Consider the following 22,861-nt stretch of genomic DNA (forward strand, 5'->3'; position numbering starts at 1 on the left):
GGAGACTGTAGGCCAGGTCCAGAAGCCTTCTCTGGATTTATGCCCTGATCTTGCAAAGGGGCCATGCAGGTTCTGCCTCTTGCACCACAGAAAGGGTGTGTCGCTTTGGGAACACTAACTGCCATTGGTGAGCAGTCTGTCACGAGAGTGTGCCCACTGATATCAATGGGGCTAGGGCTGCAACTTACTGCTCACCAGTGTGAACGAGGGGCTTGCAGTCGGCCCTGCCTCCTGTGAAGCATCCAGGAAAGAAGAAGTCGGACCACTGAACCCAGAGGATGGGGTGAAGATTAAAGATAATCCAGGCATGGCCCAACACCTAAACAAATACTTTTGTCTCAGTTTTTAATCAGGGTAATGAGGAGCTCAGGGGTAGTGGCAGGGCGGCTAATGGAAATGAGGATTTGGAAGTAGAACTTACCACATCCAAGGTGGAAGTCAAACTCAAGCAGCTTAGTGGGACCAAATCAGGGGGTCTGGATAATCTCCATCCAAGAATATTAAAGGAACTGGCACGCGAGATGACAAGCCCAATAGCAAGGATTTTTAATGAATCCATAAACACAGGGTTGCACCCTATGAATGGAGAATTGCTAATATAGTTCCTATTTTTATGAAATGGGGAAAAAGTGCTTGAGGAAACTACAGGCCTGTTAGTTTGACCTCAGCTGTATGCAGGGTCTTGGAGCAAATGTTGAAAGAGAGAGTTGTTAAGGACATAGAGGTAAATGGTAATTGGGATAAAATACAACATGATTTTACAAAAGGTAGATTGTGCCAGTCCAATCTGATCTCCTTCTTTGAAAAAACAACTTTTTTGAGAAAGGAAATGCAGTAGAGCTAATCTCCCTGGATTTCAGGAAGGCATTTGATACAGTTCCACATGGGAAATATTAGTTAAATTGGAGAAGATGGGGATGAATATGAGAATCGAAAGGTGGATAAGGAACTAGTTAAAGGGGAGACTATAATGAGTCATGCTGAAAGGTGAACTGTCCAGCTGAAGAGGAAAGTTACCAGTGGAGTTCCTCTGGGACCAGTCTTGGGAGCAATCTTATTTAATGTTTTCATTCATGAACAAAAAGTGGGAATGTGCTAATAAAATTTGCAGATGACCATGAAAACTGGAGTAATGGAAATAGAATGAAAGTTAGTAGTACAAAGTGCAAGGTCATGCAGTTAGGGATTAACAACAAGAATTTTTGCTATAAACTGGGGACATATCCATTGGAAGACACTGAGGAGGAGAAAGACTTGAGTGTAATGGATGATTACGAGCCGCCAATATGATGCAGCTGTGAAAAAGGCTAATGCAATCCTAGGATTCCTCAGGCGAGGTATTTCCAGTAGAGACAGAGAAGTGTTAGTACTGTTGTACAAGGCACTGGTGAGACCTCATCTGGAATAGCATGTGCAGTTCTGGTCTCCCATGTTTAAGAAAGATGAATGCAATTGGACGGGTCACTTGCTGGTTTGAACTAGTGCAAAGGGTGGATTCTCTGTAATTTGACGTCTTTAAATGATGATTTGAGGAGTTCAATAACTCAGCCAGAGGTCAGGGGTCTGTTACAGGAGGGGGTGGGTGAGATTCTATGGCCTGCGATGGAGGTCAGGAGGTTGGACTAGATGAACATGATGGTCTCTTCTGGCCTTAAAGTCTGTGAATCTAATGAACTTTTTGGCATCATAACACAGAACATAACACTGCTAGTAGTTGAAGGCAATGGGAGTTTTCCATATACCAGGGACTCCTGAGGTGGCCGAAGGTTAAAGCTATGCTTTTCCTGCGAGGTTCCTTCCTCAGACACAGACTGACTAAAATTGCTTTTCCTCTGCCCTGTAGATCATCATGCTGAAGAATGACATTCACCACTGCAAAGCATCAGGGATATTTCTGCGCTTGGCAGCTGGAGGTCTGATTGCAGACAATAACATCCATTCAAACTGCGAGGCGGGGGTAGATATCCGGAAGGGAGCCAACCCCCTGATACTGGTAGGTACATTCCCTCTGCCTGGACCTGTCTGACGCTCCTTCTTTTTTGGGGCCAAAAAGGCACCAAACGTTCCTGTCTGACCTGCCCTGGAGAGTCACCCTGGCCTTTAAGAACTAAAGGATTTTGGCTTCTTGCCCCAAGTCTAACCTTTTTGGGTTCTTCGTTAGTGAATTCTGCCTCAAAATAATCTGCTTGATTCAGTGGGCCTCCTGTTGGACAAACATATTTCATTTGACATTGAAATGGTGACTCAAGGCAAACAGGGTATAGGGCTATTTAAATAATCCCCAAATGTCACCTACCTTGCAGTTGCTATGCTTAAGGAAAGAACAATTACCTACAGGGCATCAGGGCATTCTCCTCATTCTAAATAGCATATCAAATGGACATTGAAATATAGCAGTGAAGTCACCTGTGCAGTCATGCTGTAAATGATGCAGTCGTGATAAATTGCACCTTGCGCTTTGGATCAGCTCACCTGCCCTCTGCCCACCGTTCTATCTGCCCTGGGTTTAAATCTCTGAGCAGCAGCCACCAGTGGGGGGGAAAAAACCCAACCAGCCCCAATAACGTGTCCTCTTGCCCTTCTGATGTGGAATTTCCTCCCTAAGTTGCCACGTGCCGACTTCCAGGATGGGCAGTATTGTTACTATTTATTAAACATTGTTATTACAGTCGCATGCAAAGGTCTAAGTCATGACTGGGACCCCATTGTGCTGGGTGCTGTACAAACACTGCTTCTAATCTGAATTACCTCCCCAAGGCCGCGCTGGTCCAAGCCCCAGCATGGGTAATATTCAGCCCTGCGCCAGGGTCAGGTTTAAAATCCAGTATTTTGCAACTCTGCAGCACTTGAAACAGAAGCTTCCCATTGGGAAGAGCGAACAGCCAGCAGCTCCCATTGCTCTCAGCTGGGGAGAAGGGAATCCCCATTGCTCTCAGCGGGAGCTGTGGGGCACTGAGCATTTCTGAAAATCTATCCCATAGCACTTCTGTCCTTCCTCCCCTCAGCCCATCTGCCCCGGATCGGCTTAGGTTGGGCTCTTATGCTGTGTGTCAGCACTCTGTAACCACTCCCTTGGTTACAGGAAGCACTCAGATGACATAACGAGCTGAGTTGACGCAGGACCAAAGCAGCCTGACCTGGGCTGTGTTCCAGGGCTACCAAGAAGTATGATCTTGCGTAGAGCCCAGAGAGATCTTTATGTGGAGGAAACTGGAAGACTGAGTGTGACACACTCGCCGTCCTTGCTCTAAGCTTGCTCAGCAAGCTCTGTTTACCCCTCTGTTTCTGTCCCCTGAAAGAGCCGGGCCTGGTTGCGGTAAAGGCAGCGTGTTGCCATTTGAGTGCACCTAGCAGGACATTCACATGCGTCGAGATTAAGTGGCGGCCCCATGTATGTGTGTGAGAAGCATTGAGGTGTATCGCTCCACTCACAGATCATGCCCTCCGCGGACAAAACAAAATCCTTTCCATGTCAGCTGTACAGGACTCCTCTCTCCAGCAGCGGGGAGGGCTCCTGACTGGTTCGGGAGTGATAGAGCTTTCACTTCCATGGTGCTGCCCCCAATTCGTATCAGGGCTGACCAGTTTTTTTTTTCCTCCTCTGCCGGCAGTTCGGTGATGATAAACCTCTACCCAGCAGGCACATCACAGAGAGACACTGGCCAGCATGGCACCCTAGTTGGGTGTCAACTGTAGTTGGGTGTCCTCAGGCATGCCAGGGATTGAATGGGCATGAAGATCTCCGGCTCCAGACCTATCCAGGGTCAGGACCCATTGGCAGGGCAGGGTGGGGATGGGTGCAATGCTACTGTAGCAGCTGGGTACATAGAAGGGGGACTCCAGTCATGCCAGAGTTGTACATCCAGCATCTGTTTAATAGGCAACAGATTTAATACAAACAGGAGGAAGTGCTTTTTCACAAAATGCACAATTAACCTGTGGAACTCATTGCATGGGGATGTTGTGAAGGCCAAAAGTATAACTGGGCTCAAAAAAAGAATTAGATCAGTTCCTGGAGGATAGGTCCATTGTGGGCTATTAGCCAAGATGGTCAGGGATGTAACCCCATGCTCTGGGTGTCCCTAGCCTCTGATTGCCAGAAGCGGGGCATGAGAGATGGGGTGGCTCACTCAATGATTGCCTGTTCTGTTCATTCCCTCTGGGGCATCTGGCATTGGCCACTGTCAGAGGCAGGATGTTGGGCTAGGTGGACATTGGTCTGACCCAGTGTGGCAGTTTTAAAGTTATTTCAGTGCGCAATAAATTCATGCAGGAAAATTAAAAGTGCAACAAGACTTTGGTCCACTAAAGGGGTTTCTGTTTTTGTGACCCCTCCTGGCAACTGGGTCCATTGTCCACATCCCTCTCTATACAAGCTGTCCATCTCTCGCCTGCAATCTCCTGTCATGTACTCGTCTGAGTGATCTCTCTCCTGGTTTGCCTTTATTCTCTCCGCATGTGCATAAATGAAATCGCAGTGTAATAAGATACACAGTGGCCTTCGCTCCGGCATCGTTGTCCTTGGCAACGGAAAAGGCATCATCCGTAGCAATCAGATCTATGGGAATAAAGAAGCTGGCATTTATATTCTGTATAATGGGAACCCCATTGTGAGGTATGTTATTAAGCAATGACCTCTCCCACTCCCTCCTTTCATGTTTGTCTCCCTTCCCCCATCCCCTGTTTGTTTTTCATGTATTAACCTCCTTCCCCAGGTAAGGAGCAGAAATATCACTGTCATGGGGCTTTTCTGTGGCTGCCTCTGTCCCCCAAGAGCTCCCATGTGTAGTTCTCTAATGCTGACCTTTGATTTAAAAGGGAAATGGGCTTTGCTAGCGCTGCGTTGTTCAGAGAAGGTGGCTTCTGGACTCAGAGTCGGGGGGAGTGAAGCAATTGATCTTTAGACAAGTAATTGCCATTCTGGTTTGTCTTCCTGCTGAAAATCCTCCTAGCACCTTATTTCTTTTGGAGTTTGCTGACTACAGCCGATCCGTTGGAACAGAAGTGTCAGAGCCTGGCAGGTTTCCTTCAGACTAGCAGAATTCAGCTGACTTCATTCTTTGGCTGTGGTTCTTTGTGAACTCTTCCTACATGCAGCACATGTCCTGGTGAGGAGGGGGGCAGCATGTGCTGTTTTCCAGGGTGTCTCCTGGCTATAGAGAGCAGAGATTGGATCATGTGCTAATCCATGCTGGGACTGATCCAGACTCAGTGCAAAATCACCCCAAGCATGTCATAGGCTCCCCAAGGCCAGAAGGAACTGCTGTGATCATCTTGTCTGATGCTGATCATGTTCTAAAGCCTCTATGTATCCATCCCCCTCTGCCCCCTCATGCACACCCTGCCTGGCAACCCTGTCATGAAATCACAGCAGATGGGTAGTTTGATTAGTCATTGATGCTAGAATTGAAAAGTGAGCTCTGGCCTCCTCCCCTCAGGAGAGTAATCCTTTTAGCCTTGGTAAAATGGGTGGGACGTCTCCTTTGGGTCATATCCTGCCTTAGAATTGTGCACGCAACCCTGCTGGCATGGGAAGCAGAATGTTCCCCCTGAGGGCAGGGCATGGATCCTGCAGGGCACTGCCACCTGGACAGATGGTTTCGTGGTGTGGGAGTGAGAGGGTGCACTCCTCTGGTGCAGGTGACCCACGGTAAGCAAAGCGGCCTCTTCCTTAATCTTGACCTTGCTGCTCTCTCTGGTAAGAAGCGTTTCAATGCCTGGTGCGTTCCAAGGAGGGGCGGGGGATGGATCTATACTCTGCACCTGCCAGAGTCAGTGGGCAACAGGCAGCAAAAAGGCACGGCCTAATGGTACGTGCCAGCCGCCTCTCCTGAGGGGAAACGGAAAGCCATGCAGCTCACCGAGTCCTCTTCTCTTCTGATTTTAGTTCAGAGGTTTGCCCTGGTCATTTTGGTCAGAAATGGCCCTGCCCCTTGCTGTTGGGATGGTTGGTTGCTGCCCTCCCACTCCAGACATGGCTGCATTTAGTATTATTATTTATATTGCAGTAGAACCTAGAGATCCTAACTGAGATCAGGGCCCCACACTGTGCACACCGAGTGGCAGACAGTCCCTGCCCTGTGAAGCTTACAGTCCAAGTAAACAAAGGAAGAATGATCTTCCCAGGTGCAGAGGTCAGGATCAGAGGCAGAGAAACAAGTGTCTGTCTCTCTCTCTCTCTCTCTCTCTCTCACTCACACACACACACTCACACTCACACTCACACACTCACACTCACACTCACACACACACACACACACACACTCACACACACACACACACACTCTCTCTCTCTCTCTCTCTCTCTCTCTCTCTCTCTCTCTCCCCCCCCCCACCCCCCCCAGGATAGGAAAATGAATGCAGCTCACCTGTGTCTGAATCTATTGCCCTAATCATTAGGGAGCCCTTCCTCTCATTCTGTTCATATATATGGACTAGAGCTTGTAAAGCATGTTGGGATGAAAATTGCTGTATTAACATACAATATTAGAACACTTAATGTTGTGAAATAAGCTGCCATATTCCCTTCATTTGCCTCCCCCCACCATGATGCTCTTTTGTTTGACTTTTAAGTACTTTGAGTTTTGTATTTTAAATAGTAATAACCATACTGTGCATTTAGATAAAGTGACTTTCATCCTGAAGGAGCCCAAACTGCATCACAAAGTCTATTAAAGCCACTTCAGCCACTGTTGAAATGTAGCCCCCTCTGGGGTGGAATCTAGGATGAAATGCATGTAACAACTCACAGCAACACTACACACCAATTTAGGCAAGGAGAGAAGAAAAATCTGTGGAATTGTAACTGCAAGGGATGTGTAGTAGGCAGAATGTGATTATTCATGCTAAAAATATGTATAATTAAGCCCAAATCTTCCAGTCCTTATTTAAGTAAAACTCCCATTAACTTCTCATTAGTCCACATTCTGTGCTCAGTGCAGAGCTGAAAGTATTCTTGTATGCTACTTGTAAAAAGGCTTAAGTATCAGTTGCAGAACCACTTATTCCAGGATGGGAGCTAGGGTTGGCAAGTGCAAGACAGATTTACTGTGCTGTAAAACACCAGGGTCAAGAGGGGGGTCTCTTTTATAAAGGATTAAGGAAGTGCTCCATCAGACAAGTAGCAATTTCTGAAATGGACCGGTCTTCTTGGCGATATGGCTAATAAGTCTGGAGAAAGACAGGCTGAAGAGCAAGTGATTAGTTATGTAGCTTTCATTCTCTCCCTAGTCACAGTGTTGTTGACAGGTTGCCGAAGCAGGTTATAATCAAGAGTAATCAGGATCAGTTGTAGATGCAAGAGAGGAGGAAAGGCAAGGAAGAGGCAGGCATAATTTACTCTTGGGTTCCAGTAGGGGAAGAAATTTTATTCTGCCCAATCGTTGCTGAGCAGGCCATGGGAATTTAAAAGGACCCTTGCCTTCACTCCACTACCAGTCGCATGCCTGATTTCTCCTTGCATTCGGAAGCCCTCTTATTCCTTCCAACCACATTATTCTGGGCTGCTCTCACAACGCCGTGGGACAACAAGTCTTCCGTGGCTACTGCTGAAACCAAACCCACTGCCCTGGCTCTATCCCTGTTGTCCGATTCAGTGCCTGAGAAGGGAAACGGAGCTACCCCACCACAGTAAGAACTTCAAAAGCAGCTATGTGATTTAGGAGCATCAGTCCTATTTCCAAAAGCACCTTGACCATTTCGGACCCTAATCCTGGGAGTCCCTTTTGGCCTAGGAATCTATGGGGTGCTCTCTGCTGCCTGCCAGGTGGCTGCAATCTCAGGGTTTGTCTTCCCTACAGAGTTAACTTGAGTTAAAACTCGAGTGTTGCCCCATACCTGAGTCCCATCCACACATCCCCTTGACTCAAGTGCAGTGGTGCTTTTCCCTCGAGTCAGCTGGTCCATCGGCTACAGCTCGAGTTAGCACAACTCGTCAGCTGCTAACAGGGCCACCCTGCAGCGTGGATGCAGGCTAGCTCCACTTGAGAGTTACAAGTCCTCCAGTGCCTTTCCATAATTCCTCCGGTATGCCCAGACACAACAGACAAATTCTCCCATAATTTGCTGGGAAAGAGTGCAGTGCAAAGAACCAGGGGGTGGGCTCCCAGAAATCTCAGCAGCACACCTGAGTGAGGAGCCAGCAGCTCCAGTGTTCTCTTGCGGCCGGGCCATTCTCAGTCGAGCGAGGCTGACTAGAGAGGAGTCGCTTGAGTGAGGCTGACTCGCACTAACTCTGGTGCCGGAGGGGAGACTTTTAATACACTGTAAAGCTTGTAGCTTCTCACAGTAGATCATATGTCATGTTGGAGATGAAGTAACCCTTTCCCATTCCACAGCATTGCCAAAGGCCTCACACATCTTCACTGGCTGCAGGCGAAAGCTCTTTTCATCCTGGATGATGACCCATCGCTGTTAGGAGGCTATGGGATTTTGGCCCTGGTGGGAGATCCTTAATCACACTAGTGTGCAGATGCTCCAGGATGTCATGGTGCTGACATCAGTGAAACTGCTCCTTTGCAAAGAGGCTCTCGGGTGAGAATGCAGGGTCCCTATATCACAGGGCGGGGTTCCGTCTCCCTGGAGTCCTCGCGGCAAACAGGCCTCACGCACTCCTGCATAGGTCCAATGCTATGTGCGTCATTCCCAATGTGTTACACCCCAGAGCTAAAGCTTCTCCCTCAGTGCAAGGGGAGAGATCTGATCGCTCAGAGATCCAGGGCATCTCTGGCCCTTCCTCTCAGCCTCCCTTGTCTTGCGTTTAACTGTCCCCCACTGACAAGCTGAATCTCCTGGGCAAGTGTTTAATCATCCAGTGCAGTGACAAGTCAGCCATAGGTGACTCACAACCTACCAGCCCCTTGTTGGAACTTACTGGTACGGCACCCAGGGGCCTTGGCTTTCCCTGAGTGTTTCCCCTGGCTAGAGTGAAACGATCCCCAAGGGAATGACTCTTTTTGTCTCATCTGCATTCATTTTGAGCTGAGCTTGCTCTGCGGACTTGGAGGAGAAAGGGATATTGTATGCGCACTCTCGGTGCGGTACCAAAGCAGTGGTGGCACACGCTAATGTGTTTGCTGGCCAGCGATGTGATACGACACCGGTGTATTTCAAAGCACGATCCGGTAAGTTCATAACAACCTGGCGAGAGCAGCCCAGGCGGATGAAAGAAGCCCATTGGCAGTGCAGTGCGGTGCAGTTTGGCAGGTACTGAGTTCTTGGCAAATGCTGCGTGCACATCGCAAGCTCTGAGTGCTGCTAATTATGTTCTACCTCCGGCTGTTCGGCCAGGAAGCCCACGTGCTGATCCTGTGTGCAAATGGGAATGGAAGGGCTCTGCTTCTGTCGCTGCCTCCCAGCTCCACTCCCCAGCCCCTCTCCAACAGGGCTGATCCACCATCCCTGCAAACAGCCAGCCAGAAGCCCTTGCCTCCCCCTGAATGGGGAACCCTACGCTCAGTTTAAACCCTGTTGCCACTGAATAACCCCAATCGTTAGCACCACTCTGTGCCTCAGTTTCCCCACCTGTAAAATAGGAGTAATAGTCACCTCTGCAAATTGCTCTGCAATCCTCTGAGAGTAGGCACTGTCAGTGCAAAGGGTGCGTAGTCACACAGGAACCAGCCATCTCTTTTCATACAAAACTCCCATTAACCCCAATGACTGGTTTTTTTTTGTTTATTATAGTTGTATTGCAGTAGCAGCTAGAGGACTGACACCCCCCCCCCCCCGTGCTAGTCACTGTACAGACATTTACCAAAAAGACAGTCTTTGCCCCACAGAGTTTGTAATCTAAGTGTAAGGCAAGAGACATGGAACAATGGCAGGCCATGGCCCCTTAGTATAAAGACACAAGGTGGCACTGACAAAAGATTCAGCTGCCTGATCTTTGTCACAGAGCCTGCACCAGGAGGTCATCAATAAACAGCAGTAATGGTTTTAAAGGATACTATCACGCTGCCAAACAAAACATTTGGGCATAGTTATGTAAGCAGAGTCAGGATGAGCACTACCCTGACATCTGGTGGTGAATTGTAGGGAATGTGGAAAGAATTCCAAGAATTTCAAAGAATGGGTAAAGATTTGCATTGGCATCCACCCTCCACTTAGCATAAGCCCACAGCAGACTGGGATGGTTATTTTAACAGCTCTGGGATCCCCAATTTCTTTGTTATTGGGGCAGGAAAAAAAAAAGTTTGTCACCCTGATTGTGTGAATGGGGAGCTGTGGGACTGCTTTGTGACAGAGATGACTCAACCTCAGTTGGGTGGTACTTGCTAAACATGGGACATGGGTTCCAAAACCCCATGAAGTGAGAGAGGTTGGGGACTGGTGTGTGTAGCTGATGGTATGGGCCCCTTGTGAGGGCCCGGAACACCAATTGCACATCCTCCTCTCTCCACCGTGGAATGTCAGAGTTGATTTTTTTATTCCCTTAAGAATCTGGATACAGGTTACTGAGCTGAACTCACTTTTGGCTAATGGTGCACTAGCACTGGGGCTCCCCTGCTATGAGCCGAAATCACTAAAGAGCTGAAGTTACTGAGCTGAGAGCACTGAGTACTGTGCTAACTAGTGTGGGAGCCTGAAGCTATACTGTGGAACAGAGCAGCTGGCGGAATGAAGCAGTTTGTGGGGACGGCTGGAGCGGATCATGGGACAGCTGGTGGAGCAGAGCGGCTGGCAGAGCGGAGTAGCTGTGGGACGGGTGGAGCGGCCCACAGAGCGAGCGGAGCCGAGCAGTTTGCAGGGACAACTGGAGCAGCTCACGGGACAGCTGGTGGAGCAAAGCAGTTTGTGAGGATGGCTGGAGGAGCAGAGTGGAGCGGTTGGTAAAGTGGAGCAGTTTGTGGAGAAGGCGGGAGCAGAACCCATGGAGAGGCAGGGCAGTTGGCACCGGACCACGTAAGGTGCCCCTTTCTATCCAGGCTGGGGGGAGGGACCTCCGCAGATAGACGCTCGAACTTTGGGGCTGCACTGACCCAGGACAGAGACTTTTGGATTGTGGGACTTTTGGGATTGTGGGTGATTTGGGGGTTGCTGGACTCAAGAGCCCAGGAAAGAGGACACAGCCCAATTTCCTGGGGTGGGTCTTTGCTCACGGTTTGGTCTAGGAACTCTAGTTGAGGTGTTTTCCCAATTTAGTGTTTGTTGTTTATCTCATGTATTAAACCTTTTCTGCTACACCGAGACTCTGTGCTTGCGAGAGGGGAAGCATTACCTCTTTGAGGCGCCTAGGGGTGTGTGTAAGATTTTCCCAGGTCACTGAGTGTGGGCTCGAGCTGGTTTGGCATTGGGTTATTGAAACGGAACCCCTGGATACTGAACCCGGCCCTTGTTGCTGCCAACTCAGAGGGGCAGAAGGGTTACAGTTAGTTTCTCCAGTGCATTTTGAAGTGTGTTATACCTGTGAATGAGCTGCTATTGTCAGGGCCGGTGCAAGGATGTTTCACGCCCTAGGCGAAACTTCCACGTTGAGCCCTTCCCCATCCCCGATCCCCCACCCTGAGGCACCCCCCCCCGCGGCAGCTCCCCCCTTTTGCCCTGAGGCGTGCCCCCCCTCGCGGCAGCTCCCCACCCTCCGCCCTGAGGCACTCCCCCTCCCCCAGCTCACCCCTGCTCTGCCTTCTCCCCGAGCACACCATCACTGCTTCGCTTCTCCTGTCTCCCAGGCTTGCGGTGCCAATCAGCTTAGACGGGCGAAGTGAAGCAGCCATGGCGCGCTCAGGGAGGAGGCGGAGCAGGGGTGAGCTGAGTCGGGGAGTTCCCCTGTGTGCCGCCCTCCCCCCCTTACTTGCTGCAGGCGGCCCTCCCCGCACTCCCCTGCCCCAGCTCACTCCGCCTAAATGCCGGCAGCAACTGGGGTAGCCGAAGATCCGTCCACCACGGTCGCTGCCGAAAAAAATGCCACCTCCCAAATCCTAGCGCAGCCTAAATGGTTGCACCAGTCCTGGCTATTGTTCTAAATGTTTGCACCTCCTCACTGAATTGGGGCAGAACAGAAGATGCATTTTTGGAAAGTTAACTGAATTAAATAGTTGGGTGGATGTGTGTGTGCGTATTTGTGTGTGGGCAGAGGTGTGGTACGTTCTCCCTTTATTGTGTGGCAGCAGCTCTATATATAAATAGCTATTTCTAAATATTGCGTCTTTTGTGAGTACTGCATTGTATTTCAGGGACACAGAGATCCTAATGCATAATGCTGTAATATTATTAAGGCAGTTTTCTCAAAACACACTAGTAATAGAGAAAATGTGGATGTTTCTCTATATAGTACAAATACAATTGCAAATAGGAGTAAATGAACACATGCTCTGAGTGTGCACAAACTGAGACAGTCAATATATAATGACCAAATGCCCATATGATCATTCAGCACTTCCTGTGGCCTTGGACTGTCTGTTATAAAACACCGCCCATTTAGGGTGTAGAGGACCCTAATGATTTTTGGCCCAAATCTTCATAGATATTTAAATCAATGGAAATCAGGACCTTGCAAACCTCTGAGGATCTGGGCTTTTGCACTCTCCATGTTGCTTACTGCTTGAGCACAGTCCATGAACAGAGACGGTGCACTGCACGGAGACGTATCCCAAATGTCGACCACTCATTAATTTACAGTGAGAATAGGGGGAGCAAAAACTGCAGTGTGTTGCCTTTTATGCCCAACGTTGCAAAGATGTGAGACGTAGGGCCCCTTATTCTCGTGAGTAATCCTTGCTCGTGCAAGGGGTCCTGTTGAAATCATTGGGACAGCATGGGTAAGTGTCTGCAGGATCAGACTGCAATTGCTTTTCCAACAAACAACTCTGTGGTTTTTACCCTCTGGCTTACCCCACTGTTTATGACATAGCAAACTGAAAATAATTAAAGTGCAACTTACTGGGCCAAAATCCTCCCTTACTTACCCCTGTGCGACCACGGAAGTGTAAATAACAGTAAGATTTGTCCCCCTGTTCCAGAATAAACAGTGTGACATCTTGTCCCATGGTGCTTCTGAACCAAAATAATTAACTTTTATTTTTGCTTTGAAATAAAATGTGCACATTATGCTTTGATGTATCAGGCCAACTTTTTTGCCAGCTAGGACTAACCCATGTGGCTTCACTTGAATTGTGGATTTGCATTGGAAAGCAGAATCTGGCCTATTCTTTTCTGTTTACTTTGCCTTCCATTGATGCATTGATGTGCGTTATAGAGGTTCTCTCTGCATTGTGTTAATGGAGGATCATCCCATTTGATGCCCGTTACTCAGGTGTGAGGGTTATATTGATGATAATCTGTGAGCAGAGAGCATTTTTCAAACCTGCTGTTTCCTAATTTTGTGGCAGCTTCTTTATGTTTTATAACAAGTATATTAGTGGGACTTGCAATATGATGTACGTTTCCAAGAATAGCTGTCTCTAATGATAGGGTTGCTTCTGTTGCTTTGTATTTCAGCGTGTTTTCCTCATTTGATTGGCATTACAGTTCATATTTTGAATCACGTGAAAGTTATCCAAACTCCTGCAGCTCCATTGTCTTATCAGTTCTGCATGTATTGTCTCCTCTGTCTATTTTTCCCTGATTACACGTGACCATTTTATTGTCACTACAAAGCTTGATGCATTCTCATTAAAGAAGAAAAGGAAATGAACTGCAGCCTAGAACCAATCAAGCAGGCAGCACTTTGAACAGAAGCGCTCTCTGCTGGGTAATGAGTAAAGGATATAAGGGCTATTACGTCAGTTCGTTTAATCCACAAAGTCTAGTTAGGGCAAATGTGTGTGTGATGAACATATAATAAAAAGAGCAACCACGTTGGTAGATAACTTTTTCCTTTCTTTCTACTCTAGTGGGAACCATATATTCCAGGGGCTTGCAGCTGGGATAGCAGTGAATGAGAATGGAAGAGGCCAAATAATAGGTATATAATTTAAAACCAGCTTTGTTATGCATGATAGACGGTGCTTTCTAATGGGCATCAAGCTTCTAAGTCATGTTTAGATGCATCTTTCTTGCAAAGTTATTTTTGTTTTAGACTCAGTGGCTGGGTGCAAACTCCATTGGAATCAACCTTAGACTTAGGGTATGTCTTCACTATCCGCCAGATCGGCAGGTAGTGATCGATCTATCGGGGATCGATGTATTGCGTCTCATCTAAACGCGATACATCGATCCCCGAACGCGCTCCCCATCGACTCCGGAACTCAACCAGGGCGAGAGGAGGAAGTGGAGTCGACGGGGGAGTGGCGGCCGTCGCTCCCACGCCACGAGGACGCGAAGTAAGTCAATCTAAGTCGATCTAAGATACGTCAACTTCCGCTATGCTATTCTCATAGCTGAAGTTGCATATCTTAGATCGATTCCCTCCCCCACCCCAGTGTAGATCAGGTCTTAGATCATCAGACCACATGCCAGTAAGGGAGAATGCAGGCGTGTCTTTTCTATATTGTTTCGCTGGAATCCTTGATCTCTCCTTGGTGTTGTTTGTTCGTAGAGCTGTGCTATGGAAGCAGCATTCCAGATCAAGTGTATTTTTACTCATCCAGTATTTGGTTTTCATGGCAAGCTTGAGTCGTCAATGTGATTCTACTTCAGCGGCATCTTGGAGTTGTTTCCCCTAGGAATTGTTCTGCTGACCATATACGTGGGAAGGAGGGAGGCTAATTACGTAGAACTAGTGATACAACTAAGTGCAATTAAGCTGCTGAATACACTGCTGCCCTCCGTTTGCAGTTACAGACAGTAATTATACTTAATTGAATCTTTTCTGTTGTTCTGTAGGACAAGATGATAATTGTTGCCCTATTTTCCATCATAAAAAAAGTAAATACAGGCCCACCACTGTGGATTTTTTTAAAAAGATAATAGGTTTCTAAAGCTGAATTGCTCCCAAGAGACAGGGCAGGATAAATACTCACTAGACCATAGAAGATAGTAATAGTGTGGCTCATGCTAAAATTAAATCTTTTCTTTTGTTTCGAAACACAGCAGCCTTTTTAAACAGCAGTAATCAGCTTCTGCTGTAATCACGTGTCCTGTCTCCAGCCATTGTTCTTCTTGCATCTCCTTTGTCTTGTACTGCTGCTCTGTTGAGCTGGGATAAGGCCCCTCTGTGATTGGGTAAAAAACGGTGCTTATCCAGGGCCAATCCAGTAAAACTCCTGTTACCTTGGCCGAGAGCAAATTCAGCCCAGTTCTGTGGGATGTTTTGCAAACAAAAAGAGGTGAAATTTGCTAAATCAATGGTGGGTGAAATCCTGGTTCCATTATAGTCATTTTGCTGTTGACTTCAGGATAGAATTCGATATGTTTTGTGAATCTACTCAGCTCAGCTGTAGATGCATCATTTCCCCACTTCCCCAGCTGGGTTCTTCTGCCCCTGATACAAATAGGGACTTTGCTTTTCAGCTTCCTTGGGGGAATGCGGACTTCCCAGCAGTGTGTGACTGCCAGATGTGTAATTGTTTAGCAGCTACACCCTGGGGCGGATAGTGCGTAGGAACGCAGCACAGCCTCCTTTCTTTTCGTGGGGCTCTCAGATGATTTTTTTTTCTCTTCTGCTCTGTGTTAGAAAACGTCATTCGTGAAAACCAGTGGGGAGGGGCAGACATCCGGCGCGGGGGTGACCCTGTCCTCAGGAGCAACCTGATCTGCTGTGGCTACTCGGATGGAGTGGTGGTGGGAGAGAGAGGCAAGGGGCTGATCGAAGGAAACACCATTTATGGTAAGAAGCCAAAAATGTGGAAAATGCCTTGAGCTCTCCACGTCCTACAGTGCTCTCCCGCCTTTTGCTTAATCAAAGGTCCTGTGCAGCTTTAGCGTTGGATTCCATGCTGAGCAAGGGCTGGGGAGGTGGGAAGGAAGTCAGTTATGGCTCCCTGATTCTCCAACCCAGCACAAGTAAGAGCAGCCTGGATGCTGCTCCAACTTGTGTCAATTGGCTGTGGTCTCCAAGGGACCATACCCTAGCTGGGGATAGCCACTCCTCCTTCCCTTTCCCTGTCCCTAACACAGCCCTTGTGCCAGGGGAGGGGTCCCTGGTGATGGGGGGAGCTGGTGTGTGTCCACTGGACTCCTTTACACCAGAGGAATCCATGATTGGGGACTTGCAGCCAATCTCCACTCCCTTTGTTCTGCCTTAGTCTCACATTCTGTGGATTACCCAGACCAGTAAGAGGTTCTGTCATTATCTTCAGGGGCCTTGGTGCTGTGAAAGTTCCTCAACACCAGTAGCCAGCCCACAATCACAAGGTCTCACCTCAGCTTTCACCAGCCTAGCTTCTCCTGGCAGGTTGTTGCCAACAGCCCTTCCGGTCCCATCTCCTCAAACCCGGCCTGCCCAAGTTCTTAATTACCAGACCCTTGGCCCATTCCCCTCAGGTTCATTGTCTGTGCAGCCCTCCTGTTATCAGCTCACTTCAGCACAGATGTTCCATGCAGTTTGTGCAACAGAGACCTGCTTGGGGTGGAAAACAGCAACTGGAAGGGTTCTGCCATTACTGTAAGTTAATCCACCTCCCCGAGAGGTGGAGTCTAGGTTGACGGAAGAATTCTTCTGTCCATCTAGCGCTGTCTACACCAGGGGTTAGGTCGACGTAGCTACATTTCTCAGGGTGTGGGTTTTTAACATCCCTGAGAGACGTAGCTACACCAACGTATGTTTCCAGTATAGACCAGCCCTTCGTTCCTGAACACTGGGGTTTTCTTTGCAGCTTCGAACTATTTCTCTTTGCTTGGATGGTTCCTGGTGGTTTTATTCCTGGGCTGGACAATGGTTAGGTGCTTGGGGCCGCCCTTGTCTGGTTGTGAGGTGCTGCTGACGTTGCACCACATTTACAACTACAGTTTTCCACATGCATTCATAACCCGTGACCATAATGACTATTAAGTTTGGTGTATTACAAACTTTCATAAAGATCTTACTTGATATACTTCCATTGTACAATAACACAGCATGCAATCAGTTGGTTTAACTGCTTATTTGTTCTCCCCTTGGGGTGTCGAAACCCTGATTGTCATGCTTAGAGCCTGCCATGGGGTGTGTGTGTGTGTGTGTGTGTTGGACAGGGAATCTGTCCCTTTATGTATAATGATGTATCCTTAGGGATAGGTGTCTCCTGCAGGGGCTGCAAAACAGCCGCTAATGGCCATCTCTCACCTCACACCAGTGCTGCTGCCTTCACAGTCTTGGGAATACTTCTCTAGGAAAAGTCCCTGTCCACACAAAGCTGAGAGCTGTGGTTCAGTAGGGCAACAATTAGCCTGTTTTGGGCTACAGGGGGTCCAGAAACAAGTGTTATCTGGGATCAGTGGTGGGAATGATAGGAGGACATATGGATTAATAGGAGAAGAGGGGAATACAAATGAGAACAGCGGGTCCCTTTAGGTGAAAGAAAAGAGGAGAGAGTAAATATGCTTTTTAAAATTAAATGCTCAGGTTGGAGCAATAAATAAATCGCAGTTTCACAGGATCAGAATGAAACGGCTACACATGTGAAAAGCTGTTGGAACCCCCGGCGTGGGCTCCTGTGCCTTGCACCGAGTACATACGGCCTGACCCAAAGCCCTCTGAAGTCCGTGGGACTCACTGTGTTGAATGCAGTGTGCGTTGGATTGGTCCCTTACTGAGGTGGGAGGCAAGAGGTGGAACAGGAATGAGGGCTGAAGCAACAGGAAAGGAAGAGAAAAGACAAGAAGACCTGCATTAATCATGGTTTGGGGCAGTTAATTTCCCATGTTTCTTGAGGAAGAGGTGCTAGTGAGGGGCACAATTGGAGGGCACCTGTGAGAGGAGGATGATTTGCCACTTTAGCTACCAGCTCTACCCTCCTCCTGGCCCCACCATGCCCCCAGTAGGGAGGGAAGGGCCCTGGGAAGAAAGGAGGGTGGTAACTGATGGGCTGTGAGGAGCAGGTCCACCAGCTGGAGGCAGCAAGAGGAATAGCAGGGAGCCCCAGATTTTGTACCTACGTCAGGGAGCTAGTGCAAAGGAAGGGGCTCTGCACAGCCCTCTGCAGTACAGGAGTGCTGTTGATGTGTGGAATGGCCCATTCAGTGGGGTGTGCTCAGATGAATTAGGATGCTCCAAAGACACAATAGCTCTGGGCCGTGTGAAATGACCCATTCAGCTCAATGGGAGTTCCCCTCCACCTCCGTTTCAGTTGTGGAATATCACTGTTCAAGGTAATCTCCCTATGCATGTCAGTTCTATAGCAACTGGACTACGCCTCTACCCCGATATAATGCGGTCGTGGGGAGCCAAAAATCCCTACCGTGTTACAGGTGAAACGCCGTTAGATCAGGGTAGCGGTGGCAGGGCTGCAGCGGTGATATAAAGAACCTGGGGCTCCGGCCGTAGGGATCTCCAGGCCCTTTAAATTGCCGGTAGAGCCCCGGTGCTGCAGCCCCAGGGTAGCAGCAGCAGGGCTCCAGTGGTGATTTAAAGGGCCCTGGGCTCCCCACGGCAGCCGGAGCCACGGACCCTTTAAAGCGCTGCCGGAGCCCTGCTGCTACCACGCTATATGTGAACCCGTGTTATATCGGGTCCCGTTATAGCAGGGTAGAGGTGTATTACAATTTTCTTCTTATTGGGGAAGAATATACACCTGAACCAAATTATTCCAAACTCGCACCATTGGCCCTATTGTGACATACGAATATCCTCGATAATCTCATCATGCATGTGGATTTTAGAGTACTCTGAAAATTAAAAGAAGCTCCTAATAGGGGAGGACATGCATTGTAAGCAAGCACATTTATTTATTCTTAGGGTAAAAGCATTTCAGATAGAACATTAAAAACAATGGAAGAACCTAAACACATGATAAAAAGCTTACCAGAGGTCACTCCAACTCCTATCTCGGGCTCTGGGAACTGTCAGTACTTCAAAACCCACAAATGGGTTTTCCCCAGGGTTACCAGTTCAGAACTGTCCTACATTCAGAACCAGAACAACCATGAATAGTTCAGTCATTCTTTATACAGCTTGGGCTTTGATCATGGCCGCTTGTAACAGGCGATTAGCAGACAATGGCCTTCTCCTCAGGGCACAGCTTCCAAAGGCTGGGTTTTCACATAGCTAGAGGTGGGATTTTGCCTTCACCTCTGATTAGATGTTTCCCAGGAAAACCACTTCACACTTTTTGTTCCCAAAGTCCATTCTTATCTGGCACTTTGCTCAATATAGTTCTTCGAACCCCCAGGTCTCACATCTGTCATGTCTACCCCCTCAAGAGCTAACATACAGTCCCAGCCCAATCGATAAACCATTAATTAATACAGAGATACTTACATTTAATTCAATAAGGTCTCCCAAGGATATTGCAGGAAATTGCCAGATCAGACGCAGCAGGTACTGTTCTCCACAGAGTTTCCATGGCAGTATGTTTCATAGTGTCTTTCGAGCGACATTGGTTTGGAGTAACTCGGCTCAAGAGGGAATCATCAGTCATTAGCTTGGCAGCATCTAACAAGGAGAGCAGGAGCCTGGAATAAACCACCTAAATACCCATGGGGGGATTTATTTTCCAGCAGCAAACAAAGGAAAACAGACCAGTGGGAGACATCTATGTAGGTGTTTAATCTTGTAAATGGAAACAGCGGTGTGGGGACAAAGCAAGTAAGAGTGAGGATGACCACAGGGACAGGAATATATGTGCATATGCTGAATGTGACACATCACAGTATATGCTCCCAGGGAACATGAGGATCTGAATTATAAACCACATTTTAGCAATGGCAAAAGGGGATTTTATTACTGTTTGTATTTCACCAATGCCTAGTAGCCCCATTGTGCTAGGTGCTGCACAGGCACATTGTGAGAGACCTTTCCTGAAGCTGCAGTGTAAATAGACACAACAGAGAAAGGTAGTATTGGTATCCCCATTTTAGAGATGGGGAAACTGAGGCACGAGGTGATGATGTGTTCAAGATCACCCTGCAAATCAGTGGCAGATCCAGGAATTAACCCAGTTCTCCCAGATCCCAGTTCAGTGGGTCTTGGTTCCCCATCTGTAGAGCAAGCACAATGATACTTGCTCTCTCTGTCTGGTCTGTTTACACTGTAAACTCCATGGGGCAGGGGCTGTCTCGCACTAGGTGTCTGTGCTAAGAGCTGGGTGAATAACAGATTTTTCAGTTTGCTGGCAAGGCTGGGGGTGGGGCAGGGAGGAGAGGGAATGGTTTCAGGTTGAACCAGAAATGGAATTTTTCAAAATTTTCAGCGAGTCAAAAAGTGGAACAGAAAATCATTTCAGGTTGAATGAAGCATTTTGTTTCTGCCATGTGGCATTTTTTTTGTTTAAATTTTGACCATTTTCATGTGTTTTGTTTTGGTTTTTTTTTTTTTTTTCAAACGAAAGGAAATGTCAAAACACAAAGTCGTTTCAAAGTGAAAAATGGAAATGGTTTGATTTGTTTCATACTTTATTTTTAGGGTTTTTTTCTGACCGAAACCATTTGGTGAAACCGAGACAAATTCATGAAACGTTTTGGTGTCATCAAAGCTGCCTGGTTTGTTGAAAAAAAGTTTTGCCTGAAAAATTGCGCCCAGCTCTGGTGTGCACAGGACCTAGGTTGTGGTTGGAGCCTATAACAATGGCTGTCACACGTTGGTCTGACTCTGCATGTTGCAGGTAACAAGGGCTGTGGCGTGTGGATAATGTCCTCCAGCCTCCCTCACATCACAAACAACCGAATTGGCCACAACAGCATCTACGGGGTGGCCGTGTTTTGCCGCAAGGATGATGCCAACGACTATCTCGCCAACCAAGGCAGCAACGAGAACTTCAACGACGAGGGCGAAGCTGCCAGCTGGGAGAATGACTTGGACAGCGAGGACGAGCGCTTCACCTCCCGACGGCCCATCAGTGTGGCACTGGTGGAGTCCAACAGCATCAATCACAATGGAGGTGAACGTGGCCCCAGCTGGGCCTGCCCCAAACATGCTGTCCAGGGGCTGACTCTGTCCCCCCGCTAAGTTCCCGGAGAGATGTTCTAGGGGTCTCCTGGGGCCTGCGGAGATCACAATCACAGTAACCATGCAGCTCTGAGTATGATGGAGCCAGGCAAATGGAGGAGCACACTGGAGGGGAGTGAGGCCTAGCAGTGGTAGCGCCTGGCACTGCCTTGCAGAGGACAAATTCAGTCTCTAGACCAGGGACTGGATTTTGTCCAGTGCTGCAGCCATTGTATATAGGCTACAAAGGGAGTGGAAGCAACCACTGCAGGATTTCGGTCACTGGGTATTTCCTCTCTGGGCATATCCCAGTAGAACCATGTTACATCAGGCCCTGGCAGCCCCCAGGGTTGAAGGGTGGAAAGGAGTGTGCATTGTACTCTGGCTGTATATGAGCCCCGCAGAGAGAGTTCAGAGGGCCATTACAAGCTGGTGAGGCTTAGAGCAGCCATGGGGCTGCTCTGGGTTGTGCTGAAGCCAGAGAGGGCACTGGTCTGAGCAACAATTCAGGAAGCACAAAGATAGTTTAAAGCCACTCTCTTCACTCCCTGCAGAAAAGGAGCAGGTAGTCAGGGAGTGAACAGGCTGCAGGGTCTCCGTGATCATCCCTTTGGAAGGGAGATGGAGAAAAAGCTTTAATGTAGGGAGCAGCATTGAGCTCCAAAGTGAGCCCCACCCAGCATTCCTTGGATGGAAAGTTGATTCCTGCAAGAGGGTACTTGCTGGAGCTTGTATGTGGGGGGCAGGAGTAGTAACAGAAGATCAGGAAGACATGGGAAACCACAGCTGGGGTATGGAAAATCCCTCTCTCTACAGCCCTGAATAAAGAGTCAGCTAGAGTCTCAGGAAACCAGAGATGTGGCTCCATTAATGAACCCTTGGGCAGCGTCTGTATTACTCCTATGCCAACTGGTAGTTCTCAGTCTCTACCCCAGCTGTTGTTTCTATGTTCAGTGGTGTTGCCCTCTCCCATTCCAGCGTCTGCCCAGTTCAGTGCTGACACCCTGGAGTTTATCACGAAAGCCGGGCAAAATTTCTGTAGCTTATGAACTAGCCTGGCCTTGGGGCTGTATTACAAACGTCAAACCCACTCCGCTTTGTCCAAAGACAGCCTCAGAGTGGAGGCTTACCGATCCGTAGCACAAACCTGAGTGCTGGGTAGCCTGAGTTTTTCTTAGCATTTTGGGGGTTTATTCCTGTCCAGAACTCAGGGTATTGAATGGTTAAGCACATTCAGAGTTTCCCAATCACAGGCTAGTGAAAGACTTGTTTCTCTGGCGACCCAGCAGACCCAGTTGTCTCCCCTGCCCTGTTTCATTCACTCGAATGAGTTCACTGACTTCTTTCCCCGTCTTTTATAGCCGCAGGCTTGTACGTCAAGAGCAGCGAAGCACTTAACATCATAGCCAACGCCATCCACGCCAACCACGACAGCGGGGTTGCTGTGCTTCAGAGCAGCCAGCTCACACGCATCGCCAACAACAGCATCTCCTGCAACAGTCTCGGAGGGGTGCTGATTGAAAGCGAGGCCAGGGTGGAGCTCCGTGGCAATGGCATTTATGACAACAGCAGCCACGGCATCACCTCCAAGGGCGACGGGGTTATCGTTGAGAACGACATCGTAGGCAACCGGGGATGTGGCCTCCAGTTGTTACAGACGGCGGACATGAAGGTGGGTATTGAAACAAATCTTAGATTCCGAGACCAGAAGGGACCACTGTGAGCATCTACTCAGACCTTCCATGTAACACAGTCCGGTTTGCTCTATACTAGGGCCCATCTTAGGGGAAAACCATCCAATCTTCATTTCAAACTAGCCTATGATGGAGAATTCACCACCACCCTTGGTAAATTGGTACCATTGTTAATTACTCTCACTGTTTAAAAATGTGCCCTTTATTTCCAGTCTAAATTTCTCTCTCC

The 22,861-nt window shown here is 48.3% G+C and overlaps 1 protein-coding gene across 2 annotated transcripts in view; it reads left to right on the forward strand.

Annotated features, from left to right (window-relative positions):
- FBXO10 (F-box protein 10) overlaps positions 1-22,861 on the forward strand; it is a 60,426-nt gene that overhangs the window by 30,953 nt on the left and 6,612 nt on the right. For both annotated transcript variants that reach the window (XM_050943059.1, XM_050943060.1), the window contains 6 exons: positions 1,844-1,993; positions 4,479-4,615; positions 13,833-13,903; positions 15,554-15,706; positions 20,616-20,891; positions 22,300-22,610. In XM_050943059.1, coding sequence (XP_050799016.1) covers positions 1,844-1,993; positions 4,479-4,615; positions 13,833-13,903; positions 15,554-15,706; positions 20,616-20,891; positions 22,300-22,610 — 1,098 coding nt within the window. The remainder of the gene's footprint in view (positions 1-1,843; positions 1,994-4,478; positions 4,616-13,832; positions 13,904-15,553; positions 15,707-20,615; positions 20,892-22,299; positions 22,611-22,861) is intronic.

The sequence above is a fragment of the Gopherus flavomarginatus genome, chromosome 3 (genome assembly GCF_025201925.1).
Source record: "Gopherus flavomarginatus isolate rGopFla2 chromosome 3, rGopFla2.mat.asm, whole genome shotgun sequence".
NCBI lineage: Eukaryota > Metazoa > Chordata > Testudines > Testudinidae > Gopherus > Gopherus flavomarginatus.